The sequence below is a fragment of the Bos javanicus genome, chromosome 17 (assembly GCF_032452875.1).
Source record: "Bos javanicus breed banteng chromosome 17, ARS-OSU_banteng_1.0, whole genome shotgun sequence".
Lineage (NCBI taxonomy): Eukaryota > Metazoa > Chordata > Mammalia > Artiodactyla > Bovidae > Bos > Bos javanicus.
The window spans coordinates 53,446,967-53,471,839 of NC_083884.1; the positions used below are offsets into that span (position 1 = coordinate 53,446,967).

At 38.5% G+C, this 24,873-nt stretch overlaps 1 protein-coding gene across 4 annotated transcripts in view; it reads right to left on the bottom strand.

Annotated features, from left to right (window-relative positions):
• KNTC1 (kinetochore associated 1) overlaps window positions 1-24,873 on the bottom strand; it is a 70,460-nt gene that overhangs the window by 14,194 nt on the left and 31,393 nt on the right. For all 4 annotated transcript variants that reach the window (XM_061384691.1, XM_061384694.1, XM_061384690.1 and 1 more), the window contains 21 exons: window positions 23,964-24,083; window positions 22,402-22,474; window positions 21,246-21,313; window positions 16,614-16,894; window positions 15,531-15,703; window positions 14,805-14,902; window positions 14,114-14,252; window positions 13,471-13,527; window positions 12,808-12,971; window positions 12,030-12,134; window positions 11,602-11,730; window positions 10,848-10,964; window positions 9,626-9,735; window positions 8,077-8,284; window positions 6,608-6,697; window positions 4,503-4,674; window positions 4,358-4,416; window positions 4,011-4,227; window positions 2,760-2,833; window positions 1,491-1,701; window positions 1,262-1,371 (listed from right to left, as the gene is read on the bottom strand). In XM_061384691.1, coding sequence (XP_061240675.1) covers window positions 1,262-1,371; window positions 1,491-1,701; window positions 2,760-2,833; window positions 4,011-4,227; window positions 4,358-4,416; window positions 4,503-4,674; window positions 6,608-6,697; window positions 8,077-8,284; window positions 9,626-9,735; window positions 10,848-10,964; window positions 11,602-11,730; window positions 12,030-12,134; window positions 12,808-12,971; window positions 13,471-13,527; window positions 14,114-14,252; window positions 14,805-14,902; window positions 15,531-15,703; window positions 16,614-16,894; window positions 21,246-21,313; window positions 22,402-22,474; window positions 23,964-24,083 — 2,775 coding nt within the window. The remainder of the gene's footprint in view (window positions 1-1,261; window positions 1,372-1,490; window positions 1,702-2,759; window positions 2,834-4,010; window positions 4,228-4,357; window positions 4,417-4,502; window positions 4,675-6,607; window positions 6,698-8,076; window positions 8,285-9,625; window positions 9,736-10,847; window positions 10,965-11,601; window positions 11,731-12,029; window positions 12,135-12,807; window positions 12,972-13,470; window positions 13,528-14,113; window positions 14,253-14,804; window positions 14,903-15,530; window positions 15,704-16,613; window positions 16,895-21,245; window positions 21,314-22,401; window positions 22,475-23,963; window positions 24,084-24,873) is intronic.

Genomic DNA, 24,873 nt, shown 5'->3' on the forward strand with positions numbered 1-24,873 from the left:
TCTGCACCCTCCAAAAAAGACAAAGTCTCAGCACAGATAAGAGTCAAGTAAGAATCATCAATACAAAAGAAGTAAGGGCTATGGGTGGTGCAGGGAGGAATGTGGAGAAGAGCAGGATATTACACTGTTTCAAAACACCTCCCTTAGTAATTACAAAAGGAAATATAGTAACTGTGTCTGAGAGAAATAAACAACAGTGTAACCAAGTTATCTAAATTCACATCCTCTATTTGGGCAAAGAGGCATCATGTGCCTCTAAACCTCATACCCTGGGAAGGACACCCTATCACCCAGGTAACATACTGCCCCAAATGCAAAACTCCAGTCTTATCATGAGAACACAGAAAAGCCCAAGGGGAGGGGCCGCTGACAAAATAACAAGCCTGAACTGTTCAAAAATGTCAGTGTCATGAAAGAAAGAAAAGTTGTGGAACTGTTCTAGAGTAAAAGAAATTACAGACATGACAAATACAACACATAACCCAGGATTAGATCCTGGTCTCAGAGGAGAAAATTACTATAAAGAACATAATTGGCACAACTGGTTAAACTGTAACATGGACCATAAATTCAAGTATACAAACATATACATATATGTATTTTATCAATACTCTATCAAAATCGTGTCTGATTTTTATAATTATACTGTGGTTCAATGAGAGAAAAATCTTTGCTCTTTGAATTACACACCTAATTATTAAGGGTAAAGGGGCATGACACATGGAATTTACTCTCAGAGGGTTCGGAAAAATGTTATGGGTAAACATATTATAGGGAGAATGACGAAGCAGATGTGGCAAAATGTTTAAAAACTGACAGATCTGGGTGGAGGATACACAGCTAATTCTTTTGTACTATTCTTCCAACTTTTCTGTACCTTTAAACTTATTTCTAAATAAAAAATAATCATATGACCATAAAGTCTAAGCATAGGCCACTTCTATTATATAACAGTTCATCTGAAACCATCAATTAAAAGGAAGAATGTATCAACTATATTTCAATTAAAACAATACTGGCAAGTGAAAAAAGAAAAGACAGACTAGCTGCAAAATAATATTTAAAGGAAAAGAAAAAGTAAACAACTTCATTAAAACTCATCAGATAACAGAGGTATTAAAATGCTCAAATGTTCCTTCTTCTAAGAGCCTGTGCTTCTAATGAGAAGTCATATCATGGCGAGACAAATAATCACCCTCTTCTTTGAGAAGACGCCACTGGCTCATACTCAACAACAGACACCATCAAAGCAAGCACTTACTTCATCAGGTTTGGCGGACGGGCACAGCCATTTTTCCAACAACATGTCCCAGACTTTTTCCAAATTAATTTCATTGACTTCAGCTATTTCTTTAGCAGCTGTGTGAATATCTAAGATATTTAAGATAAAGAATTAAAAAAAGAACCCCAAGTTTTCAATGCAAGATACCAGGGAATCAAAAGGATAATTCTCCTTGGATGGAAAGATACAAAAAGAATTTTGCCCTCACCAGGATAATCTTTCCCACATGAATTCTGAATTCTTTGGTTTATGCTGGGATGTTCGTACAGACTGACAATGAGATGGACTGGTTTTCCGATCACTCTTAAATACTCAGCAGTGTTCAGCTTGTGGGCTATGAGCACAGCTTCCGTGCCTGATCGCCGGTACTGAACATGAAGCTTCTTCAGCAGAGCTTCAGCTTTTTCACGTGTCTCATCCTTTTAAAAAATTCCAAGCAAACAGAAACTTGTTTTCTAAATCTTCAGTGACACTAAGAATCTATCTTTATCAATCAAGGTCCCTTCCTGCCTTAGTTACAACCTTAGTAATCTACACCAAGCCTCATTTTCTTTCTCCAGTTTAGGTCCCCAACCCTTGAAAATATCTATCACCAGGGTGGGCTGAAAAGGGATGCTAGAGAGCACAACTTAAATTAAAAAGAAAGTGGACTCTGACAACCCAGAGAGGTGAGATGAGGGCAGGGGAGGGAGGTTCAAGAAGGAGGGGATATATGTATGCTTATGGCTGATTCTCACTGTGGTACAGCAGGAACCAACACCGTGTTGTAAAGCAAGTATCGTCCAATTAAAAATAAGTTTTAAAAAAGAAATAGAAATGTGAACCTTAAAAAAAAAAAAAGCAGAGCCTGCACCCTAATGCTCATAACAGCATTATTTATAATAGCAAAGATATACAAGCAACCTAAGTGTCCACTGAGAGATAAACAGCTATAGAAGATACAGTGTGTGATGTGTGTGCGTGTATTTTCCAGGCAAGAGTACTGGAGGTATACATATATATATATAAAGGAATATACTTAGCCATAGAAAGAATGAAGTTTTGCCATTTGCAGCAACATGGACAGACCTGTAGGGTACTATGCTTAGTAAATAAGTCAGACAGAGAAAGACAAATATTATATGATGTCATCACTTATCTGTGGAATCTAAAAAATACACATGAGTATATATGCAAAACAGGAATAGACTCACAGATAGAGAAAACCAACTAGTGCTTACCAGTGGGGAGAGGAAAGCTGGGAGGGGCACAAGAATAAGAGGCATGAACTACCATGAATAAAGTAAATAAGCTGCAAGAATACACTGTACAGCACAGGGAATACAGACCAATATTTTATAGTAACTATGAACGGAGTATAACCTATGAAAATTTTGAATCGGTATGTTGTACACCTGAAACTAATATTGTAAATCAGCTATACTTCAATTTAAGAAAGAAAGAAAGAGGAGCCTCCCATCTTACAGTTCAGACTCACCTGAGATGGAATATTCTGAAGCCACCTCTCAGCTAAATATAGGCAGAATTTCAAACTGGACATCTTGAAGGAACCTAAAGAGATAAAGAAAAGACTTAAAAGAAATCATAATCCTTTCAAGACAATGTATTTTAGTCAAATTAGCCAGTTTTAAAACAACAGGAAGGCATACTTAATGTAAAAAAACAATTTAAGCAGGACAGGAGACAAAGCAGGAAGCACAGTCCACAGAGGGCCATCTCTGCAGCTTCTATTCCCATTCCCTAGACCTCTACATTCCTCCAGAAGTTCTCTGTGTGCAAGTGTGCACACGTGTGTACAAGTGTTTTATCCCAAATGGGATAAGATCATATATGGAGCATAATCTGTTGTTCTCACTGAATATATATCTCGGATATCTTTCCAAATCACCTACACAGTACTCTATTCTATGAATACCCTTTATTTTTTTTAACCAGTTTTTGACAAATGAGCATTTAGAAAAATTACTTATTTTCAACTTTTGTTACAGCTGAAAACACGGCAAGTTTATATAAGTGTTATATAACTTATAAGTTATTTAAGTGTTTGTATACCTGTTTGACCATGAGACAGTGTCTAAGGTTTTGTTACAGAAAGTACGTATGATTGGACATGAGAGAGTATGAGTTTATACTCAAGTTGGGCAGTGCCTCTGGCACTGAGCGCCAAGCAAGCAACACTGCATCTTGCTTAGTTCACTGGTGCCTCTTCTTTTTTAATGTATTTATTTAGCTGCTCCAAGTCTTACTTGTGGCAGGCAGAATCTTTAGTTGTGGCGTTTGAACTCTTAGTTGCAGCATGTGGGCTCTTAGTTCCTTGACCAGGGATTGAACCCAGACCCCCTGCCACTGGGAGCACAGTCCTAGCACTGGACCACCAGGGAAGTCCCCTCACTGGTGCCTCTTTAACATATGACAGTGCTACAAGTGAGGACAGGGGGGCAAATATATTTCTTTACTTTTATAAAAAAAAGTTTTTTAGCCATGCCATGCAACATGTATGTGGGATCTTAACTCCCTGACCAGGGACCGAACTCCTCCCACTGCACTGGAAGCATGGAATCTTAACCATTGGACTGCCAGTGGAGTCCCATACATTTCTAAGCTATCATACTTCTTCTCCTTAAAAGAAACAGAAGGAAATGAAAGGAGCATCATTTTTTTTTTTTTAACAAGTTACGAAAACAACACAGCCAACCATTTGAAGCTCAATTAAAGGAAGAATCCATACCTTCTGGGACATCCTGGGCAAGACTGATGGCGATGGCTACGGCCCACTCTGGGTTAACTATGGACAACAGGTAGGATTCGATGGTTTGCGTGATCTTGGCTATCTCCTTGTTAATCAGTGTTGAGGATTTACCCTGTGTTAACTGCAGGAGCTTGGGCTTCAGCTTTTTTTCAAAAACGTGTTTGGCTGTAGACACATACAGAGTGTCCAAAGAGAACTTCAAAGAAGGGAAAAGTTATATGACTGACTTATATGCTCACTTTTATGGGCTTTACATAAATTTTTCTGCAGAGGGGCTGAAAGAATCACAGAACAAAGATATGACTTTCACGGTTGTAACCCATTACCTTCATTAATTTGGAAACTAAGAGCAAGGTTGGGAAGGATTCTTCACTGAGTTCTGTAGCTGGAAAGGAAACAAAGATAGTATGATTTACCTATGGAAAAGGTTTTGGCTATTCAGGACAATTCAAAAGAGGTTAATGAACATACAGAGAATTTTCCAGAAGCTCTGTGCTGTGCCAAAGAATATTAGGTGAAAAGGCAGTCTGGTTTGGGCAGCTGATGGCAAAGTTATGACGTGCTCCAACATATACTGATGTTCTAGGTCCACTGGGGGAGAAATTCTTCTGTATGACTTCAAGTGTTTCAGAAGACTTAGTGCCTGTATTAAAATAAAAAGGTTTTTCCCTGTGAGATTAAACTAATCGTTAAGCATTTTATGTCTAATTCTATACCATCACAGGATTCCTGGGACAGTCTCTCCTCATAAAGATGATCAAAACCTTTTGTAGTTTTACCTTTAAAACTATTATACTAGTCTTCTAAACCATAAATTTTGTGATTATTAAAGAAATTACACTAATTTCCACTGGAAATTAAACCACAGCAACACTGTTGCTGGTGGGATGTCTTATACTCTAGAGTTCGAAGTTCTCTATACTCTCTTCAAATAGTTTTAGATGTATCTTAAAAATACTCGATTTCAAAAAAAAAAAAAAATACTCGATTTCACTTTAAGTACATAGGCAGTAGATCTAAAATGAATCCTCTATGTCCTCTCTTAGGGCTTCTGTAGCTTCCCAGGTGGCTCAGTGATAAGGAATGTGCCTGATAATGCAGGAGACACGGGTTTGATCCCTGGGTCAGGAAAATCTGCTGGAGAAGGAAATGGTAAACCACTCTAGTATTCTTGCCGGAAAAATCCCAAGGACAGAGGAGCCTGGTGGGTTATACTACATGGGGTCACAAAAAGTTGGACACGACTGAGCAACTGTGCACACATGCATCTTCTTTTAAATTTATATCTTATACTTTTGGGGCTCATATAACTTTTTTTTTTTGGCTATACCTAAAGGCTTGTACAGAGAAGGCAATGGCACCCCACTCCAGTACCCTTGCCTGGAAAATCCCATGGACAGAGGAGCCTGGTGGGCTGCAGTCCATGGGGTCGTGAAGAGTCGGACACGACTGAGCGACTTCACTTTCACTTTTCACTCTCATGCATTGGAGAAGGAAATGGCAACCCACTCCAGTGTTCTTGCCTGGAGAATCCCAGGGACGGGGGAGCCTGGTGGGCTGCCGTCTATGGGGTCGCACAGAGTCGGACACGACTGAAGCAACGCAGCAGCAGCAGCAGCAAAGGCTTGTAGGATCTTAGCTCCCCAACCAGGAATTGAACCCTGGCAGTGAAAGTGCTGCATCCTAACCACTGGAATGCCTGGGAAATCCTTGGGGCTTGTACTACTTTTTAAATCAACCCATTTTCTTTTGATTTTTAAAAGCTAATTTAAGAAAATATATAAGCTCCTATGACCAAAATATGTAAAAGAATAGGAAGTTACTAAAAAGTGTTAGTTGCTCAGTCGTGTCCCACTCTGAGACCCCGGGAACTGTAGCTCTCGGGCTCCTCTGTCCATGGGTCTCTCCAGGCAAGAATGCTAGAGTGGGTAGCCATTCCCTTCTCCAGAGAATCTTCCCAACTCAGGGACTGAACCTGGGTCTCCTGCACTGCAGGCAGATTCTTTACCATCTGAGTCACCAGGGAGGAAGCCCAGTAAGTTACTGCAAGAACTCAAATAGAATTGAGTCCAGGACCTACCTAATATAGAAAGCTAAATCTGATTCTGGGTCTTACATGCTTTGGGATTTTTTTGCCAGATGACAAATATTTTTGCCTTAATTCTTCTATATCAGTCTTTTAGTGGCTTTGTACTTTTGGCGAGTTTTAAATTGCCTCAGTAGGACAAAAACTGGATTAAGATAGAACATGGAGAGGGGACTTCTCTGGTGGTTAAGACTTTGTACTAGACTCTGGACTTCCAATGCAAGGGGTGCAGAGTCAATTCCAGGTTGGGGAACTAAGATCCTACATGCCAGAGGCGTGGCCAAAAAATAAAATAAGATAAAACATGGAGAATAAAAAACTCTTTTTACTCTGTATCCCTTTAAAGAAAAGGAAATAGAGTAAAAAAAAAAAAATGTACAGTTTCAAGGGAGCTCAGAGAACAGTTCAGAAAGACACTAAATAACATTAATTTTTAAAAATGATCTAAATTAAAAACATAACTTTAAAATCTATGATATATTTGTTATACCTGATTAATATTAATGTTGGTTATCTTCTCATCAGCTCTTTCTATGACTTTCAAGACGACTTCAATCATCTCATAGTCATAGGGATCCAACTGCATAAAAACAAAAATACATCAAAACCGAAGATGTTGCCAGGCTGGTTGATGTTGCTAGTTATGTTCATTGGCACAGATTACAAATATAACACCTCAGTGCGTTACCGTTTTAGATTATTCTTTTAAAAAATGAACTAACATTTTCTTATCTCTAAAATCAACTCTTAAACACATGTGCTTTAAAACATCTGGAAATGAGGCAAAGTTGGTTGAATAAAGAAAAATGTTCTTAAGGGACTAAAAACCTAGAAAAATAAACATATCAAAATTTTACAATTTTATAAGATTTTTAAATTAAAATTCTATTTCTGTCTTTTATGATGAGAAAATTAGAACAGGATAAAACCGACCTTTTTTTTTGGAAATGACATAATTAAAAGTGTGGGCCTCCAAGTAAAACCTTTTCAAAGGACTTCATTCCAGCTATAATCACATACAAGCTACAAAAACTAGCTGGGTGGTATCTATATATGCTTATAAAAAGAAAGGAAATATTTCCTTTGTTCCGTTTCTGCCCACATACCATTACTTAAAAAAAACAATTTAAATCGCAACTAAATTCACATGAATAATAACACTGAACAAAGTGAGAAGATGATTTCTATAGTACCTATAAATTTTGAGCTAGCCTATATTATTTTTGGCTGAATTACAGACAAAACTTTAACTGAAGTATTTCTTGTAGGCATGATTTTATTTCCCCATCCTGCCACCTTCATTCCCCCATCAAACTACCCCCTGACCTCAAAGTTCCAATTCTCAGAAGATCCCCTAAAAAAAAAAAAAAACAAAACAGACAAGAGCACAAATATGTGTGTATGAAGATATTCCTTGTAACAACTTAGAGTAATTAAAATTTGCAAACAATGTAAAAGTCCATTCATAAAAGCCTGGTTAAACACAGGATGTTTCATCCACATAGTGGAATAATAAATACATTATCTACCAAAAATGGGAGAGATGTCTATTTATTGACATGTAAAATATGTTAAATGAGAAAAAGAGAGTAAAAGGATAGTATATTTAGTCTAAGATCTAAGATATCTACTGAACTATTAACTTTTTATCTATAGGAGTGGGATTATAGGGAAATTTACTTTTTGATTTATACCCTTCTCTGTAGTTTGATTTTTTTCAAGGAATGTGTACTATTTTTAAAAGTCTGGAAAAAATGGCTATTTTTATTTTGGGGGGGAAAAAAGGAAAAGTGCTATATTAAATTATAATAAGAATACAGAAATCTAAAATTTTCTGAAAATACTTTACAAAAAAATATAGGACTTACTTTTCCAATTGGTTACCATATATATCTGATTAGTTAAGAGTAGGAGGGCTGTTTGAAATGACCCGATGCATTCATTTCACCATTCATCTACCTTATGCAGTATTCCACTAAGACTGATGACCAAATCTTTTGTGCTCGTCAGTAAAGGAACCATTTCGAGGGCTTTGGCCAGGAGTTTGGAACGCTGCTGCTTTGTGGATCCTGTGCTCACGTCTCCCTGGCTCTGGCTGGCATTTGTGTTGTGGAGGAGTGTTTCAATGAACAGCTGAAGGGCCGCATCAGCATCCAGCTGAAACGTGCTGAAATAGTATTCAGTTACACATGAATCTCCCAGAATGCACATCTTTCTAGACAGAGCTTCTCGCAGAAAACTCAGGTTTACATACAACAATTTTAAAGTCATTCCCTGAAATTCTAAAGGTCATCTAAATTTATTCAGTGGGGCTGCCTGAGGCAAAAGAGTCACTGTCAACCAAAGAAAAATCACCAACACCATGTGAGCATAAAGATGGTGAAATGAGCCTGACAAAATTAGAGCTCTTTAAATTTCACAAAAGAGGTCAATACCAGAAAACAACAGGCAAAAATCTCCCAGTTTCAGTTTAAAAAGAAGAGGGAGTGTGTGTACCTCGTTCTGGCTTTGCAGCAGTCCAAACAAGAATGGCCGAGTTTCGTTACATCGGAGTACAGGTAAATCAGAGCTCCTCAGAGCTATGAGTAGCCTCCAGTTCCTGACTTGCAAGTCCAGGATGGTGACAGCCGGGGACAATACTCCCCACCATCCACAAGGACAAAGAACTAGATCCCTGTCTGGTGAGGAAGGGCGCTCAGCAGTCTCACTATCAAGAACTCAAGATTCCACTCACCTGTCACAAACTGGGTGAGGGTTATGGCATCCGTGGTATTTTAGAAATGATCACTTATTATCTAACCCTGCGCAGGGCACCTGAGAGGGGTATGTTCACTCATACATAAATTGGTGATAATATACAATAAAAATGAAATGAGATGATGTGTGGAAAACCACTTTGAAACTAATAATAAGCCAACAGATTTAGTACCTAAATTTATCAGACAGATAAAACTCAAATGTAAATTACAAATCGTTTGACTGTTCTCATTACACTAAACTGTATCTATAAATAACATTTAGTCTTAGATTTTTTAAGTTATTTTTTAAAAAAATTCTCCCTAAATCATACTTTCCACCAATTTTAAGATTACTTTGAGCCCCTAAGTTGATCTGATACAGAAGTTTACTCGCTTGGAAGAATATCCCAAGCTTCTCTGATCATGTAAATGGTCTGGATTCTGGAACACATATTAAGACCAGATTCCTGGGCCTCAGATCAGCTGAATCAGAACCAACAGAGGGACCCAGGAATCTATATTTTTAACTAAGGGCCCTAGGTGATGCTTATCATGAGGCAAGCTGCGAAAACACTAAACAGTGAATTTAAAAGGTGATATATAAGAGAATTTAATCTGGTTTGGATTTACTCAGTGTGGGGTTGAGCAAAAGAAAACATCATAAGTCATGGGTCATGTGTCATAATCATTGTTAATCACTGTGTTCTTTCATTAGGATTACCAGTTTGTTACGCTAATAGCAAAAATACCATTGAGATTTAAAGAATTACCTGCAATATTCCAGAATGATGCTTGTGTCCATATCTATATTCTTTACGAGAGCTTTGATGAGGTCGTTCTTGGTGAGAAAATGTTGCCTGAAAACTGGCTGGAAAGAAATCTGGAAATAAAAAGAGCAAAAGAAAAAACCTGCTAAACTGAAATGTATCAGAACAAGGGTACCATCGTGCCGTGCCCTTTCACTGTCCACTTTTATAGAGAAACATTTTTCTATAGCTCCTTCAACTTTTACATTGGAAACAAAGGACTCATTGTCCTTTCCTTTCGGAGAGGCTGCTCATGCTCGTGCTCAGTGACTTTAGCTGTGTTCAAGTTGAGCATCACTCTGAAATTTCAGGTGCAAAATCTCAGTCATACTAACCCCTGGCAATTCATCACTAAAGTATGGCAGTTGGCAACAAACAGTCCCATTCTGGAATAGGAATGAGGCTTCAAAATACATATTCAAAATACATTCTACAGTGGTTTCATTCCTGAGAAGCCAACTATCTGCAAATAAAATAAAATGCTTTACATTCATAGTAAAGAAAACAGGATTTTGTTTTTGCAAATTGAAAAACAAGGGCCACTTACTACTCCCTGGGAGGAGTTGCTGAAGCTTAGTATACCTGTATTTACATTTACCTATATTATCTTTAACCTACCAACACACAATAAAGTATGAGGTTAAAGGGCAGGCCTGGAATAGCTTTAAATGTCAATTAATACTAGATACATTCCTAATGAGAAGGCTTAGTAGATGAAATATCAAGCTTCTAATTTACTTAAAAATAGAGCAAAACGAAAATGAGGCAAAAGGTCCTTATTGCTTTGAGATTGAAAATGAGGGTACTTTATTTACCTAAAACTTATGTGCCACAGTTTATATTTACATATAACCTCTCCAACGGGCTTCCCTGGTGGCTCACTGGTAAAGAATCGGACTGCAAAGCAGGAGACATGGGCTCAGTCCCTGGGTGGGGAAGATCCCCTGGAGAAGGGCACGGCAACCCACTCCAGTATTCTTGCTGGAAAAATCCCATGGACAGAGGAGAGGAGCCTGGTGGGCTACGGTCCATGGGGTTGCGAAAGACCTGGACACAACTAAAGTCACTGAGCACGAGTATGAGCAACCTCTCCCAAAGGAAAGGACAACGAGTCCTTTGTTTCACATTTTTCAACTGGGTAATTATCAGAATGGATGAAACTTCACACCACTTGAAGAATACTCACACCAAGTTTACTAAGACGAATACCCCACCGGGCATCAGTACTGAGTTCACAGAACTTAAACTTCATTTCTGTTTCCTGACAGAGACTGGCCAACTGAGAGCCCACCAGAGATATTGCCTAAAAAGTTAAAATAGAATTAAAATTCAGTTGCAAATAGACAATGTTTTAATGCTTTTTTATGCAGAACTCAACAATAAAAACCATAATCTTCAGTCTTTCTTTATGGTAACAGTTGGAATGTTACATGTTGCTTTGTAAACCATCATTACTTACACTTAGGTAATAATTACTTCAGTGATTTGGCTTTTAGTGTGATGCCATAAATTTAGTCTGGATTTCTTTCATAAGAAAAGGCCCAATTTTAGCTATCCTACAAGTAAAATTGCCACAAAGGGCAAATTTTAAAACAAATATTAAAGACAAGTTTCGCATCCATTAAACTTGTCCTTTGAAAAAAAACTGGCCCGTGAATTTAAGGTTTCAAATACACTAGAGTAAGAATATGCAGTGAGGTTCTGTGGCTGCATACAGATTTAAGAAAAAAAAAATACAATTCCCTGGGTTGAGCAATGCTTAGGACCTGCATATGCAATCTCTGGTGTGTCACTAGTTAGGAAAAAGCTAATAGAAACCATGTGAGTTAGCTTGATGCTTCTTCTGCTAAATCTTGAAAATCTGGTGGCAAACCAGTTTTATTTCTTTCGCTAAATCTTTAATTCTTCAGGAACCGAAGGTGTGCCTCCTTAAGTCATACCAATATTTTGTCGTAATTCTGCCATGCTTTATCTGTGAGCTTCCAGAGATTCTCAAAGACTTCTTTTTGCGGTAAGAGAGTGCAGTACCCCAGTGCCAAGTCGAGATCCACCAGGCGACAATTAAATACCTGTAGGGAGAAAGCACCTGGAGAAGCAAGTTCCTCACAATTAAAACAGAACTCGGTCTCTAACAGCTGATTTGCCACTAAATTTAATTTCAGACTAAGAAAGAACAAGCGTTGCACAAAAAGTTATTTATAGTAAAATAGTTCCGACTTGCTGCTTAGATTTCATGTCTTTTATCACTATTACAAATTTAAGGAAAGCAACTCTAGTAAGTTCTATGTGACAGAGCACACTTACCTGCAGAAGCAATCAGGGTGGGGCAGTGGGGAGGGAGAGGAACTTAGCACAAACAAATACTCACTTTGTACAAGAGTGTGGTGGCATTTCCCCTGATAAACGTAACAGCTTTCTCTTTCAATTCCATAACAACGTGCCTGGATTTAACTAAAGGGGCCTCTTCAAACAACTTTAAAAAAAAAAAAAAGGAAAGAATCCTCAGGTCCATTTCTATGAGCATTTTGAAAACTTTTCTTAAATATTAAGGAACTTTGAAAATTCACCATCATATGCAAACAGCACTGTCATTTAATCTATAATGACAGAAAGCTGGGACGTGAAGGGGAATTAACTGGGAAAGGACAAAAATAGAACCTTTTAAAATACTCTGTACCTTGATTATAGTGTTGGCAACAAGGTGAAAATACATTGGTTGACATACTTAAAATACGTGCATTTTAATTTTGAAAGCTATATTTCAATAAAGCTGTTTTTTTTTAAAAAAAGAAAAACTCACATTTAGTAAATATCAATAGCGTAGTAGAAATGAATGCAATTCCTTCTGAGACCAGCTTCATAAGCAAGTTATCAATAGATAGCTTGTCTTCTACAGTCTTTTCATAATGTTGTAATAATTACAATAGTTTGGGCCACAGTAAAAACAAAGAGCAGATGGACAATTTCCGATAAAATCAAGTATACATTTTTGTAGATGTTCAACAGATGTTTCCTAAACCTGGCAAATAATCCATTTCCTCACTACAAAGCCAAATGGGAAAATGTGGGCTCCCAATTTCTTTGTTTAACAGTGCTTTTGTATTTATATTCTTGCTAACTGAACGTATTTGTTCTCGAAATAATACCTTTTCGCTCAAACTGGCATTCATGAAGCTTGACACAGAGTGCTGAAGGCAGGTACCAAAGGAACCAATCACAAATTTTAGGGCCAGTTCCCACTGGCTAGATTCCTGAAGGTTCTGAAGCAAGGCAGAGATGGAATTGATAACAGGTAACATTAGGCTGTCTCCTGTGAAATGATAAAAAAGAATTTTACTTGAATAAAAGTATTTTAATCTTTAGATTTTTTTTTTTAAACAAAGACCATATTTGGAAACTGTCTTCTGGGACGGTCTACTTCTTCAATGCACAGAATAGTCATAGAATTGGTTCTCAAAGTTAGTAAATGAGAGTTAACAAGAGGTCTGATTGAAACTGGAAAATAGTTAAGTACATGGGTATGGAGGTACTTTGATTTTAACTTGCTTATTCTGAGATGCTTTAAGTCATGAGCTGAAGAAAATAACTTCTCCACTTGGAAGACCAAAATGTAGAACAGATTCACAAAAGTTAACAATAGATAAGCCAAATGACCCACTCTCCTGACTGTTTGGAAGAGTAACAATGTAACAGTAGTAACTAAGAAATGAGGACATTGTATCAGGTTCATATCCAGGATTTAAAGAACTTTCTGTACTGGCAAATTTACAAAAGGGAAACAGTGGTTATACATGTTTGATGCCATATACCTTCACTGGTGAAGCAGTATGGTAAACTCACAGAATCCAAGGGATATCTCTTGCTTTCTACAAAACAGAATAAATTCAATAATAACTCTTTCATAGAACACATAGTCCCAGGGATACTTTAATATTGTGCTCTTATCAAATAACATTCTAAAGCAATCTGCTACTTAAAAAATAAAAAACCCAAGTATACATACAGAAAAATACACAGAAAAGTGTACATCCAGACCAAGAAACAGAACACTAAGAGCTCCCAGAAACCGCCCCCTTGTCTCCTTCTGGTCAACCCCCCAAGAGTAACCACTATCCTCATTTCCAACAGCATGGCCGCCTTATAGCCTGTTTTTTACATAAATGAAATAATACAATATGTATTCTTTTATTCCTTGCTTCATTTGTTCAGCATTATGCCTGTAATATGGAGAAGAGCACAGCGACACACTCTAACATTCTTGCCTGGAGAATCCCATGGACAGAGGAGCCTGGCAGGCCACTGTCCACAGGGTCACATAGAGTTGGATATGACTGAAGCAACTTAGCACACACACACTCATGCCTACAATTGATTCATCCATGCTACTGTGAGTAGTTCCAGTTCCAAACCCAGAAATACGCAGGAAAAAGATATTACACAGATAAGAATTACCAGCCAGAGGTACAAGTGACGAAATCAATTCATAGATGACAGGGAGCACCATCTGTGACTCAAGAACTATTCCATCTTCACTGAAGAAGTCACAGTAAGACCATTCCTCATATGGATCTTTATGAGTTCCAAAAGAAGTCTAAATATCAAAGTGTACAGAAAACACATAAATAAGGACATGGTGGGACACAGATGCCCTCTTCACTGAGTAGAATCCAGAATCAGATCTATTAGAGCCAAATGTAATTTTAGCCAGACTATAAAGTCTGTTTCTTCTGGTCGAGGGCTTAAAATAATGCTGCTTTAAGTTAAATTATTGCTCAGGGAATTTCCTGGCAGTCCAGTGGTCAGGATTTGGTGTGTTCACTGTGGGGGTCTGGGTACCATTCGTGGTCAGGGATGATCCCACAAACTGTGAGGCCAAAGAAAAAAAAATTAAATAGTTACTCTGGACAATGTCCAGAGATGCCTTGTTTGAGGCCCACTGTTTCAAAAGAATGAAAATTAAAGCCAATAAATGTGACTAGAAAAGAGAAGTGGTCTCATGTCCTTAAGTAGTTCTCTGGTATAGAGTAAGAAAATATAAGAGGTTGATTCAGTATTTTTATAAACTATGCAAATAATTTAAAAGTGGTATATAATGGATTGGGCTGGGGTTTTGTTTAAGGGAAAGAAATTCAAAGCAATTTACTTTCGTGAGAATTCCACAATCATCCATTTGGCACTGTCTGGAAAGCTCTACTGCCATCAAAGTATATTTACAGAGTTCTAAGGCGTCCAGCACAAAATCTGAAAGTGGAGAAAAATCATTAAACTATTATTTCATGTGTTTAGAATAACAACAACAACAACAAATCTTTTTAATAATTACCATTCAAAATTCTAAGACAGGCCACAAAGTAGAGAGAAAGGTTTTCACATAGCTTTGACTACCCTAAATAATACAGGTCAATATTTTTCTTAAGCTTGACTGGAAAGTAAGATCAGATATGGGGAGGCAAGGAATTTCACCATCCCCTGAAAGTGAGTATTGTCAACAGTCAGAAATGACATTGTTGGGACTTCTCTGGTGGTCCAGAGGCTCAGCCTCTGCACTCCCAATGCAGGGGGCCTGGGTTCGATCCCTGGTCAGAGAACTAGATCTCACACGCTGCAACTAAAGACTCTGCTTGACAACTAAGACCTGGCACAGCCAAGAAGAGAAATAAATATTGAAAAAAAAAAATGACATTGCTAACTTTGGAAATATTTTAAAATAGTAATCCCCACAGAGATTCAATTATAAGTGTCCCTTTGTGAAAGGGGGTAACGATCACTCCATACCTTCACATGTCCAATTGTAAGGGGACAGCATTAGCTAGACAAAAATGGAATGAAGCAGAGAACATAAAACTATGTAGATTATAAATCTTGTCACCTGGACTGCAGATGGTGGCAGCCTGGCATGCAAGGTCATGTATCTCGGAGGGAAGATTTAGACCCACAGGTACTGTCATTGGAACGCCACTGGCCAACATGTGACACAGCTTCTGACACATCAGGAACAGGAACTGCCCAGTGTCGGTGTTGCAGTGATATTTAAACAAGTCCCTTTAGAAGAAAGCAAGCGTCAGAAGTTAGAACACTCACGTGGGAAACAGATGTGTTTGCCTTACTCAGACTAATATATAATCACTACCAACATGTACAATGTCTTTAAATGCTTTCACAGTACACAGTGAAAACTTGCTTGGGGTACTGTTGTAGTGCAAGATGACCTATACTCAATGGTTCAGTTATCTGAACCGTTCAGATACTTGGGGGGTCAGTTACTAGACTTCTACGCTCCCTCTTTCTGACTCAGGCAACCAAGACAGGCTCTTAGGGTGAGAAACCAAGAATCATTTCTGTGGAAGTGAAAGGGTCACCAGCCCTAGGTATCTTTTTAAATTTTTTACTGCTTATTGAAAATTAGGCTTATAGCTTAAAAAAAATTGTTGATTATAGTTGCTTTACAATGTCGTATTAGTTTCTGTTGTGCAGCAAAGTCAATCAACTATATGTATACATACATATATCCTCTTTATATATACATACATATACTCTTGTATATATATAAGAGTATATATACATACATATACTTTTTTCTTTTTTCTGATTTCCCTCCTGTTTAGGTCACCACAAAGCAGAGTTCCCTGGGCTATACAGTAGGTTCCCATTAGCTATCTATTTCACACATAGCATCAGTAGTATATATGTGTCATCTCAATCTCCCAATTCACCCCCCTCCCCCATTCCCCTTGGTGTCCATATGTTTGTTCTCTACGTCTGTATCTCTAGTTTTGCTTTGTAAATAAGATCATCTATACCAATTTTTTCAGATTCCACATATATGTGTTAATATACGGTATTTGTATTTCTCTTTCTGACTTACCACCAGCCCTATCCTTATCATCAAAGAAATAAATGAAGTGGGTGTTCCTTTCTGATGAGCTGTGTGATCTGGGGACTAAGAACTCACCTGCATTTTCTCAGTGCAGCTTCCACGTTCCCATCGCTCAAGGCCCTCAAGGTCAGCTCGGCTTCCAGCTGTTGCCTGGACACCTGCAGGGTCAGCGCCTGTCGGTGCAGCTTGGACTCAGCGCTCAGCCTCTGCTCCTCAGTGGCCCGGGGCTCTGCTGGCCTCCAGGGTTTGTGTTTGGCCTGTGCAACTTGGTGAGCTTTAATGTGCTGCTCCCGGAGCTCTGCTACCAGGGAACTCTTGCTATAATCTTCAAATGAAAGAAAGACCTCAAAGTTCTCCTGCAATAAGGCAAGCGAGACAAGGCCCCATGTCGGTTCAGTTCATCCATGGCTGAACATCACTGGTGTGTCACGAATCTCTTTTCTCCCTTGTAAATTAAGAATTTAAGTCTCTATATTTCAAAAGTAACTTATATAAAGGTTGGGACAGGGGAAAATATCACTTTAACCGAGGGTTTCCTAACTTCAGCACTGCTGAGTGTATTTGGCTCAGCAATTCTGTTGTAATTCTAAACCTACAGTAATTCTCAGTAATTCTAAACCTAACCCTGAGCAGAAGGAGAAAGGGGTTAAGTATTAGGTTTGTGCAATTCCACCCTGGTGGCGTGAAGAAGCCAGCTTTGCTGTTTTCTGTAATAACTCCTGGTTGGCTTCTAACTCCAGAACTAGGATTTATTTTTCCAACCCAATAGAAAAAGTCTTCTTGAAGCCCAAGGAAGGGCACCAAGAGGCAGTGGCAGTGAGGGGGACTTTTTTATTTGACACCACACTTTGGAGCAGGGTTTCTCTATCTGCCAGATAATTGTTTCCTGCAGAGGCTGTCTGGGTACAAAAGGTTGTTTAGCAGCATCCTTGGCCTCTCCCCACTACACCTGGCACAAGGAATGCTCCACAAATAGTAGCATAACTAAACACGACTTTGCTTATATCAAAACTGTTGCTTTAAAAGATCTGCAATTCTCAAATGTAAGAAGAATGTGGAGAAGTTAACTTATCCTGACTCCTGGGTGCTTTACATGAAGACATCTATTGTTTAAAACGGAAGGTCTCAAACTTTAGGGGTGCAGCACCTCTTTATACTCTTAAAAACTATTGAGGGGGGCTTCCCTGGTGGCTCAGTGCTCAAGAATTTGCCTGCCAGTGCAGGAGACAGGTTCGATCCCTGGTTCGGGAAGAACCCACAGGCCGAGCAGCAACTAGGCCCAGGAGCTGCAACTACTGATGTCTGCATGCCCAAGAGCCCAACAATAGAAGCCAGCACCATGAGCAGCCTGAGCACCACTAGAGCGCATCCCTCCTCTCTGAAACTAGAGGAAAGTCTGCACAGCAACCAAGACCCGGCATAACCAAAAACAAAACAGGGCCCTCCCCCAAATTTTAATGAGATATCTATCAATATTTACTGTATTGGAAATTAAACAGAAAAATTTTAAATACATGGGCATATAAAAATGCACATTCTATCAGTCTTTAGAGTGACAATGTTATCACAGCATGAAGCTTCTGAAAACCCCACTACCCTCATGAGAGAATATGGTTGGAAAGAAAAAATCACTTCTTATTTTTGCTATAAATATAGTTTTAACCTCATGGACTCCCTGAGAGGGTCTCAGAGACCCTTGGGATTCCATGGGCTATTCTTTGAGAAACTGTGGTACAATAAATTGTGATAAGTTATTTCTTCTTCCCATACTTCGAGATAAAACAGTTGAGAGTTACATTTGCCAGTGTATTTACTTCAACCTTTCACAAAGAGATCCTTGTATGTACTCCATTTCCTACTTTTCCGTGAGCCCTGATAGCCTTTCTATTTACAAAGTCTTTTCACATTAGGAAAGACCTGGAGCCAAAATAAAGTTAATTTCAAATTTCACATCTGAAGACAGTTAATCCGTTCAAAGTAAACAGAAATTAATTTTCAAGAAAAAGCAAACTGCCTAGAATGAAACTATATAGAAAAAAAGTAGAGATCATGAAGTAGATAGTCATCTTTTGGACTGGTTTCTACATAAAATTTGCTCTCTTTCACAATATTTTGAAACGCTGTGGTTTCTCAGTTTCCTCCTCTATAAAGGAGAATGGTAATAGTAACCTCTGTGGGGAGCTACTGTGACAATTAGATAGCATATGAGAAGCCCCTGGAATCATGTATAGTACATGGTAAGAACTGAGTAAGTGATGGCTACTGTTAGCCATCATTCAGGGTCACTGGAATTAAATAATCTATACAGATACCTTAGATCAAAATGGTTTTTTAAAAAGGCATAAACGATTGCTAGAATATAGTTTAAAAAGAGAGTTGTTATTTAGTCACAAAGTCGTGTCCAACTCTTTGCAACGCCATGGACTGCAGCACGCCAGGCCTCTCTCTCCTCCAATGTCTCCTGGAGTTTACTCAAGTTCATGTCCATTAAGTCAGTGATGTTATCTCATCCTCTGCTCTCTTCTCCTCTTGCCTTCAATTTTTCCCAGCATCAGGGTCTTTTCCAATGAGTCAGCTCTTCGTATCAGGTGGCCAAAATAATGGAGCTTCAGCCTCAGCATCAGTCCTTCCATTGAATATTCAGGGTTAATTTTCTTTAGGATTGACTGGTCTGATCTCCTTGCAGTCCAAGGGACTATCAAGAGTCTTCTCTAGCATCACAATTCAAAAGCATCGATTCTTTGTCACTCAGCCTTCTTTATGGTCCAGCTCTCACATCTCTACACAACTACTGGAAAAACCATAGCTTTGACCACACAGAGCTTTGTCAGAAAAGTGATGTCTCTGCTTCTTAATACATTGCCTAGGTTTCCAAGGAGCAACTGTCTTCTAATTTCATGGCCGCAGTCACCATCTGCAGTGATTTTGGAGCCCAAGAAAAGAAAATCTGTCACTGCTTCTGCTTTTTCCCTTCCTATCTGACATGAAGTGATGGGACCGGATGCCATGACCTTAGTTTTTTAATGCGGAATTTTAAGCCAGCTTTTTCACTCTCCTCTTTCACCTTCATCAAGAGACTCTTTAGTTCCTCTTCGCTTATACACGGGTATTCGGGTCAAGAATCAACAGTTAGAATCTTACATGGAACAACTGACTAGTTCAAAAAAGAGAGAACATTTCTTAAAAAGTTAAAACAAGACAGAATTGCCATATGACTCAGCAATTCCTCTCCCGGGTATACACCCAAAGGAACTGAAGGCAGGAACTTAACAGATATTTGAACATCCATGTGCAATGCAGCATTATTCACAACAGCCCCAATGTGAAAACAAACTGAATGGCCATCAAGAAATAAATAAAAATGTGATAGAGCTGTACAGTGGAATATTATTCAGAGGAAGGAAGGAAGTGCTATACATCCTACAACATGAATGAACCTTGAAAACATTATGCTAAGCAAAAAATGTCAGACACAAAAGGACAAATATTTTATGATTCCACTTTTATGAAATTTCTAGAACAGGCAAATTCATAGAGATAAAAAGTTGATTAGAGGTTACCGGGCGCTGCAGGAAGAGAGGAATGGGGAGTTGTATTGCTGAACAGATGCAAAGTTTCTGCTTGAGGTGATAAAAAGCAGACACCGGTGATGGTTGTACAACATTGTGAGTGGAGTCAACACCACTGAATTGTGTATTGAAAAATGGTTAAAATGGCCAATTTTACATTGTATGTACTTTACCATGATTTAAACAATCAGTAATGCAGTACATCGAAGAAGTTACTGAATTATACATACACTTCAAATGGATGAGATGTATGGTATGTGAATTATATCGCATTAAAGCTGCTTCCAAAAAAAACAGACAGTGGTAAAGAATCTACCTGCCCAATGCAGGAGACACAGGTTCAATCCCTGGTTCGGGATTGAAGTGGCAGAGCAACTAATCCTGGGCACCACAACTATTGAGCCTATGATTTATAGTCCAGGAACCACAACTATTGAACCTTTGCACCACAATTACTGAAGTGAGAGTTGGGCTGTGAAGAAGGCTGAGCGCTGAAGAACTGATGCTTTTGAACTGTGGTGTTGGAGAAGACTCTTGAGAGTCCCTTGGACTGCAAGGAGATCCAACCAGTCCATTCTGAAGGAAATCAGCCCTGGGATTTCTTTGGAAGGAATGATGCTAAAGCTGAAACTCCAGTACTTTGGCCACCTCATGCGAAGGGTTGACTCATTGGAAAAGACTCTGATGCTGGGAGGGATCGGGGGCAAGAGGAGAAGGGGACGACAGAGGATGAGATGGCTGGATGGCATCACTGACTTGATGGACGTGAGTCTCACTGAACTCCGGGAGTTGGTGATGGACAGGGAGGCCTGGCATGCTGGGATTCATGGGGTTGCAAAGAGTCGGATACGACTGAACGACTGATTTGATCTGATGTGCTGCTAACAAGAGAAGCCACCACAGTGAGAAGCCTGAGCACTGCAACTGGAAAGTAGAGAAAAATCCTGCACAGCAAAGAAGACTCAGCATAGCCAAAAGTAAATGAATAAATAAAATTACTTTTTTTAAAAAGAGAAAAGGAAAACCAGTATATCTAAAGTTCCTGAAGGCTACTGCAGAAAATCTTAAGGAGGAACTGATCATTTATGCCAAATGCACTGATTAGCCAGGTAATAATGTTCAACATGGCTTAACTTACCTGTAAGCTAGCAACAGTTTTAAACTGTTTCAAGGTTTCTTCCCATTCATCTTTCTTCTGCAGATTATCTGTAATTCAATTTTTAAAAGTTATAGAAGACATCTAAATTCTGATATTATCAGAATTTTTAAAAGCTAAAATTTTAATTCACTTTGGTTTTCTCAAATCTTCAGTAGTTCTTTTCAGATTCTGATAGAAGACAATTTAAGTAAGCACAAAAAGAAATCTAGGGAGGGAGGTTCAAGAGGGAGGGGACATAAGTAAACCTATGGCTGATTCATGGTGACGTATGGCAGAAACCATACAACATTGTAAAGCAATTGTCCTCCAATTAAAAAAAAAGAAATCTAAGTATTCTCTTTGAAAGTAGAAAAAAGAAGTTTTTTGGTTACATGAGAAATGGCAATTTTTCTGAAATAAAGTCTAGATTTTTTCCCTCCAAGAAAGTTACTTTGGTAATTATTTGTCTGTTCTAGCTTTTCTTGTTGGAAATAGTACATTTATTTTTTCAAAAATTTTGGCCACACCTCAAGGCATATGGGACCTTAGTTCCCTGACCGGGGATCAAACTCAGGCCCTCTCTCCACGGAAGGTGGAGTCTTAACCACTGGATTGCTGGGAAAGTCCCTTGCTAACTGTTTTAAGTTCAAGGTTAAATGGTTTTTTCCTCAGCCATAAATCAAATGATAAGTGAGCAATGTGAGTGAACAGTGCAAGGCACCAGAGAAATCTAGCCTGGCGTTAAACAGTCACTGAAGTATACACAAATGATGAGCTACTCTTAGATAATTCTGCTCTTACACTGCTAATCAAAAGAATAAGGCAAGGAAGGCTTTTCCTGAAGAAAAATGTGTGGGATCAAACAAGACAACCAGGGGATTTCATTGGTGGTCCAGTGGCTAAGATTCCACACTCCCAATGCAGGAAGCACGGGTTCAGTCCCTAGTCAGGAAACTAGATCCCACATGCTGCAAAAAGAGCTGGCGCAGTCAAATTAATAAATATTACAAACATGAAAACATACAGTCTGAGCCAAACAAACAAAAAGACATGACCAGAGCCTGTGCACCAGTATGGCAGATGTCACTGATACCTGCTCCTGAAAAGGATCGGTTTTAGAACTATACCAAAGTGAGGGAATAGAAATGGAAACTACCTTTCTGACTGTTGCAAAGTATTTTAAGAATGTCTACTGATGTTTTCGCTACAGACAGTCTCCAGGCCTTGTCCTAAAAAGAGAAATGCAAAATGAAGTCCATTTCTTGTATCTGCCATTGTATAGGTAGTGCATATATAAACAAATACATAAAAAGCACAGAATCAGAATAAATAATAGAAATGGCTGAACAATCGAGAGGTCTATGTTATAGGGAGTTGGGCACTCAAGGAAAGGATGATACACGAATACTATATAAGCTAAATATGAAAAATACCAAACGGACTCTCTCATGTATGATTTAGGGATATCACAGAATATGTAAATCTCCCACATCACCTTTCAGTTACACTATAATTAACAAGCATTTGGATTTTGTTTAATAGCTTATACTTATTTGAGAAAACATTGGGATAAAGCTCTCTGGAAAAGTTAAAAAGAATTGAACTTGTTTAGTATAGAAATCAGAAGTCTAAGAAATAATCATTATTCTCAAGACCAAAAAAGAAAAAAAAACTTTCTTTTTTTAAGATAAGAAAAACCAACGAGGGAAAAGCTTTAATTTAAAGAGATGATGTATGTAAAAGGCTTAGTCAGGGTCGGGTTCATATGAAGTACTCAAACATTTTGATCATGGGTTGCAGTTGAAGCTGGTAATTGAGAAGACAGAGTTTTATGTGAGGCGCTGCCACTTTCCAAATACTCTTGGGAAAGCCACTAATTTTAAAATTTTAGTTTCTAAACTCAATCAGTAAGGAGCTAACAACAGGGCCTCCTTCACAACGATGTTCACTGCTTTTCTGTGAACAGTAAGAGGATAATAAATTTTAGGTGTTTTAAAAAATCATTTCCCTAAAGGTAAAAGAATGACTGCAGTGGAGACTTCTCTGGTGGTCTATGCTCCCAATGCAGGGGGCTTGGGTTTGACCCCTGGTCGGGGAACTAAATCCCACATGCAGCAACCAAGACCAGGAGCAGCCTCCACCTCTTAAAAAAAAAAAAAAAAAGGCTGCAATGGGAAAAAAAGAAAAAGATTGAAGGGAAGTGAATCACTGAGAATGACTGGGAAGTAAGTATCTCCAAAGGTTTAAAAAACTCAACTCCCCTGGATAAATTAGGTTTTAGGTTCCTTATCTGTCTATCCTGAATTGGCTTTCTGGTAACTGCTAAGTTTCAAGATTCTGTTCTCAGATTAGATATACATTGTTTCTGCGGCTGATGTTACTTGAGAGTAATGATTATGCCCCATGCAATGTAAAACATTGTTTACACTTTAAGGCATTAGGGAAAACTCTATGTCCAACAGGTGCTTCAATTATTCCTTCTGATCTGCAGATCCTAGATTACTCAGTGTGGGCCCAGAGGCACTGCTCCAAGGCAGTCATATTTGTTTTTATTTCTATATGATAAATTTTTGACATAGTAAACAGGAATTTTCATATTAGGCCACTGTAGCAGTGAGAAGGACAAATACTCTTATCTGTGAGTCTGTCTTTTCTATCCTATTGATAAATAGCCATAAAAACTGGATTTATCTTCATTTTATTTAGTCAAAATCTCACCTCATTAGAAGTATCTGGTTCTTCCTGTAAAGCCAGTCGTGCCCATATGATTACTCTTTCTGCAGTTTTCTTAGCTTCAGCAAGAGGCAAAGACCTCAACAGAAGGACACAATCTTCACCCTACAGTCAGAGTTTGAAAGGAAGAAAAAAACAGCAGGTACTGGCAAGGAATGATTTGGATTTACCTCCTAACTTTATTACTTAAAGATGAAATGATATCATTTTGAAAAACAGATTATGATTCCATGGTTTAAAAATCTGAAAATTGTTTCATATGACAGAAAACAAAAAAATTAAAATACTACCCTTTGTAATTCTTGGGTATGCCTAATAGTTTAGGAACTAAAAAGCCTCTTGATGAAAGTAGAGAGTGAAAAAGTTGGCTTAAAGCTCAACATTCAGAAAACTAAGGTCATGGCAACTGGTCCCATTACTTCATGGGAAATAGATGGGGAAACAGTGGAAACAGTGGCAGGCTTTATTTTTTTGGGCTCCAAAATCACTGCAGATGGTGACTGCAGCCATAAAATTAAAAGACGCTTACTCCTTGGAAGGAAAGTTATGACCAACCTAGATAGCATATTCAAAAGCAGAGACATTACTTTGCCAACAAAGGTCCGTCTAGTCAAGGCTATGGTTTTTCCTGTGGTCATTATGGATGTGAGAGTTGGACTGTGAAGAAGGCTGAGCGCCAAAGAATTGATGCTTTTGAACTGTGGTGTTGGAGAAGACTCTTGAGAGTCCCTTGGACTGCAAGGAGATCCAAGCAGTCCATTCTGAAGGAGATCAGCCCTGGGATTTCTTTGGAAGGAATGATGCTAAAGCTGAAACTCCAGTACTTTGGCCACCTCACGCGAAGAGTTGATTCATTGGAAAAGACTCTGATGCTGGGAGGGATTGGGGGCAGGAG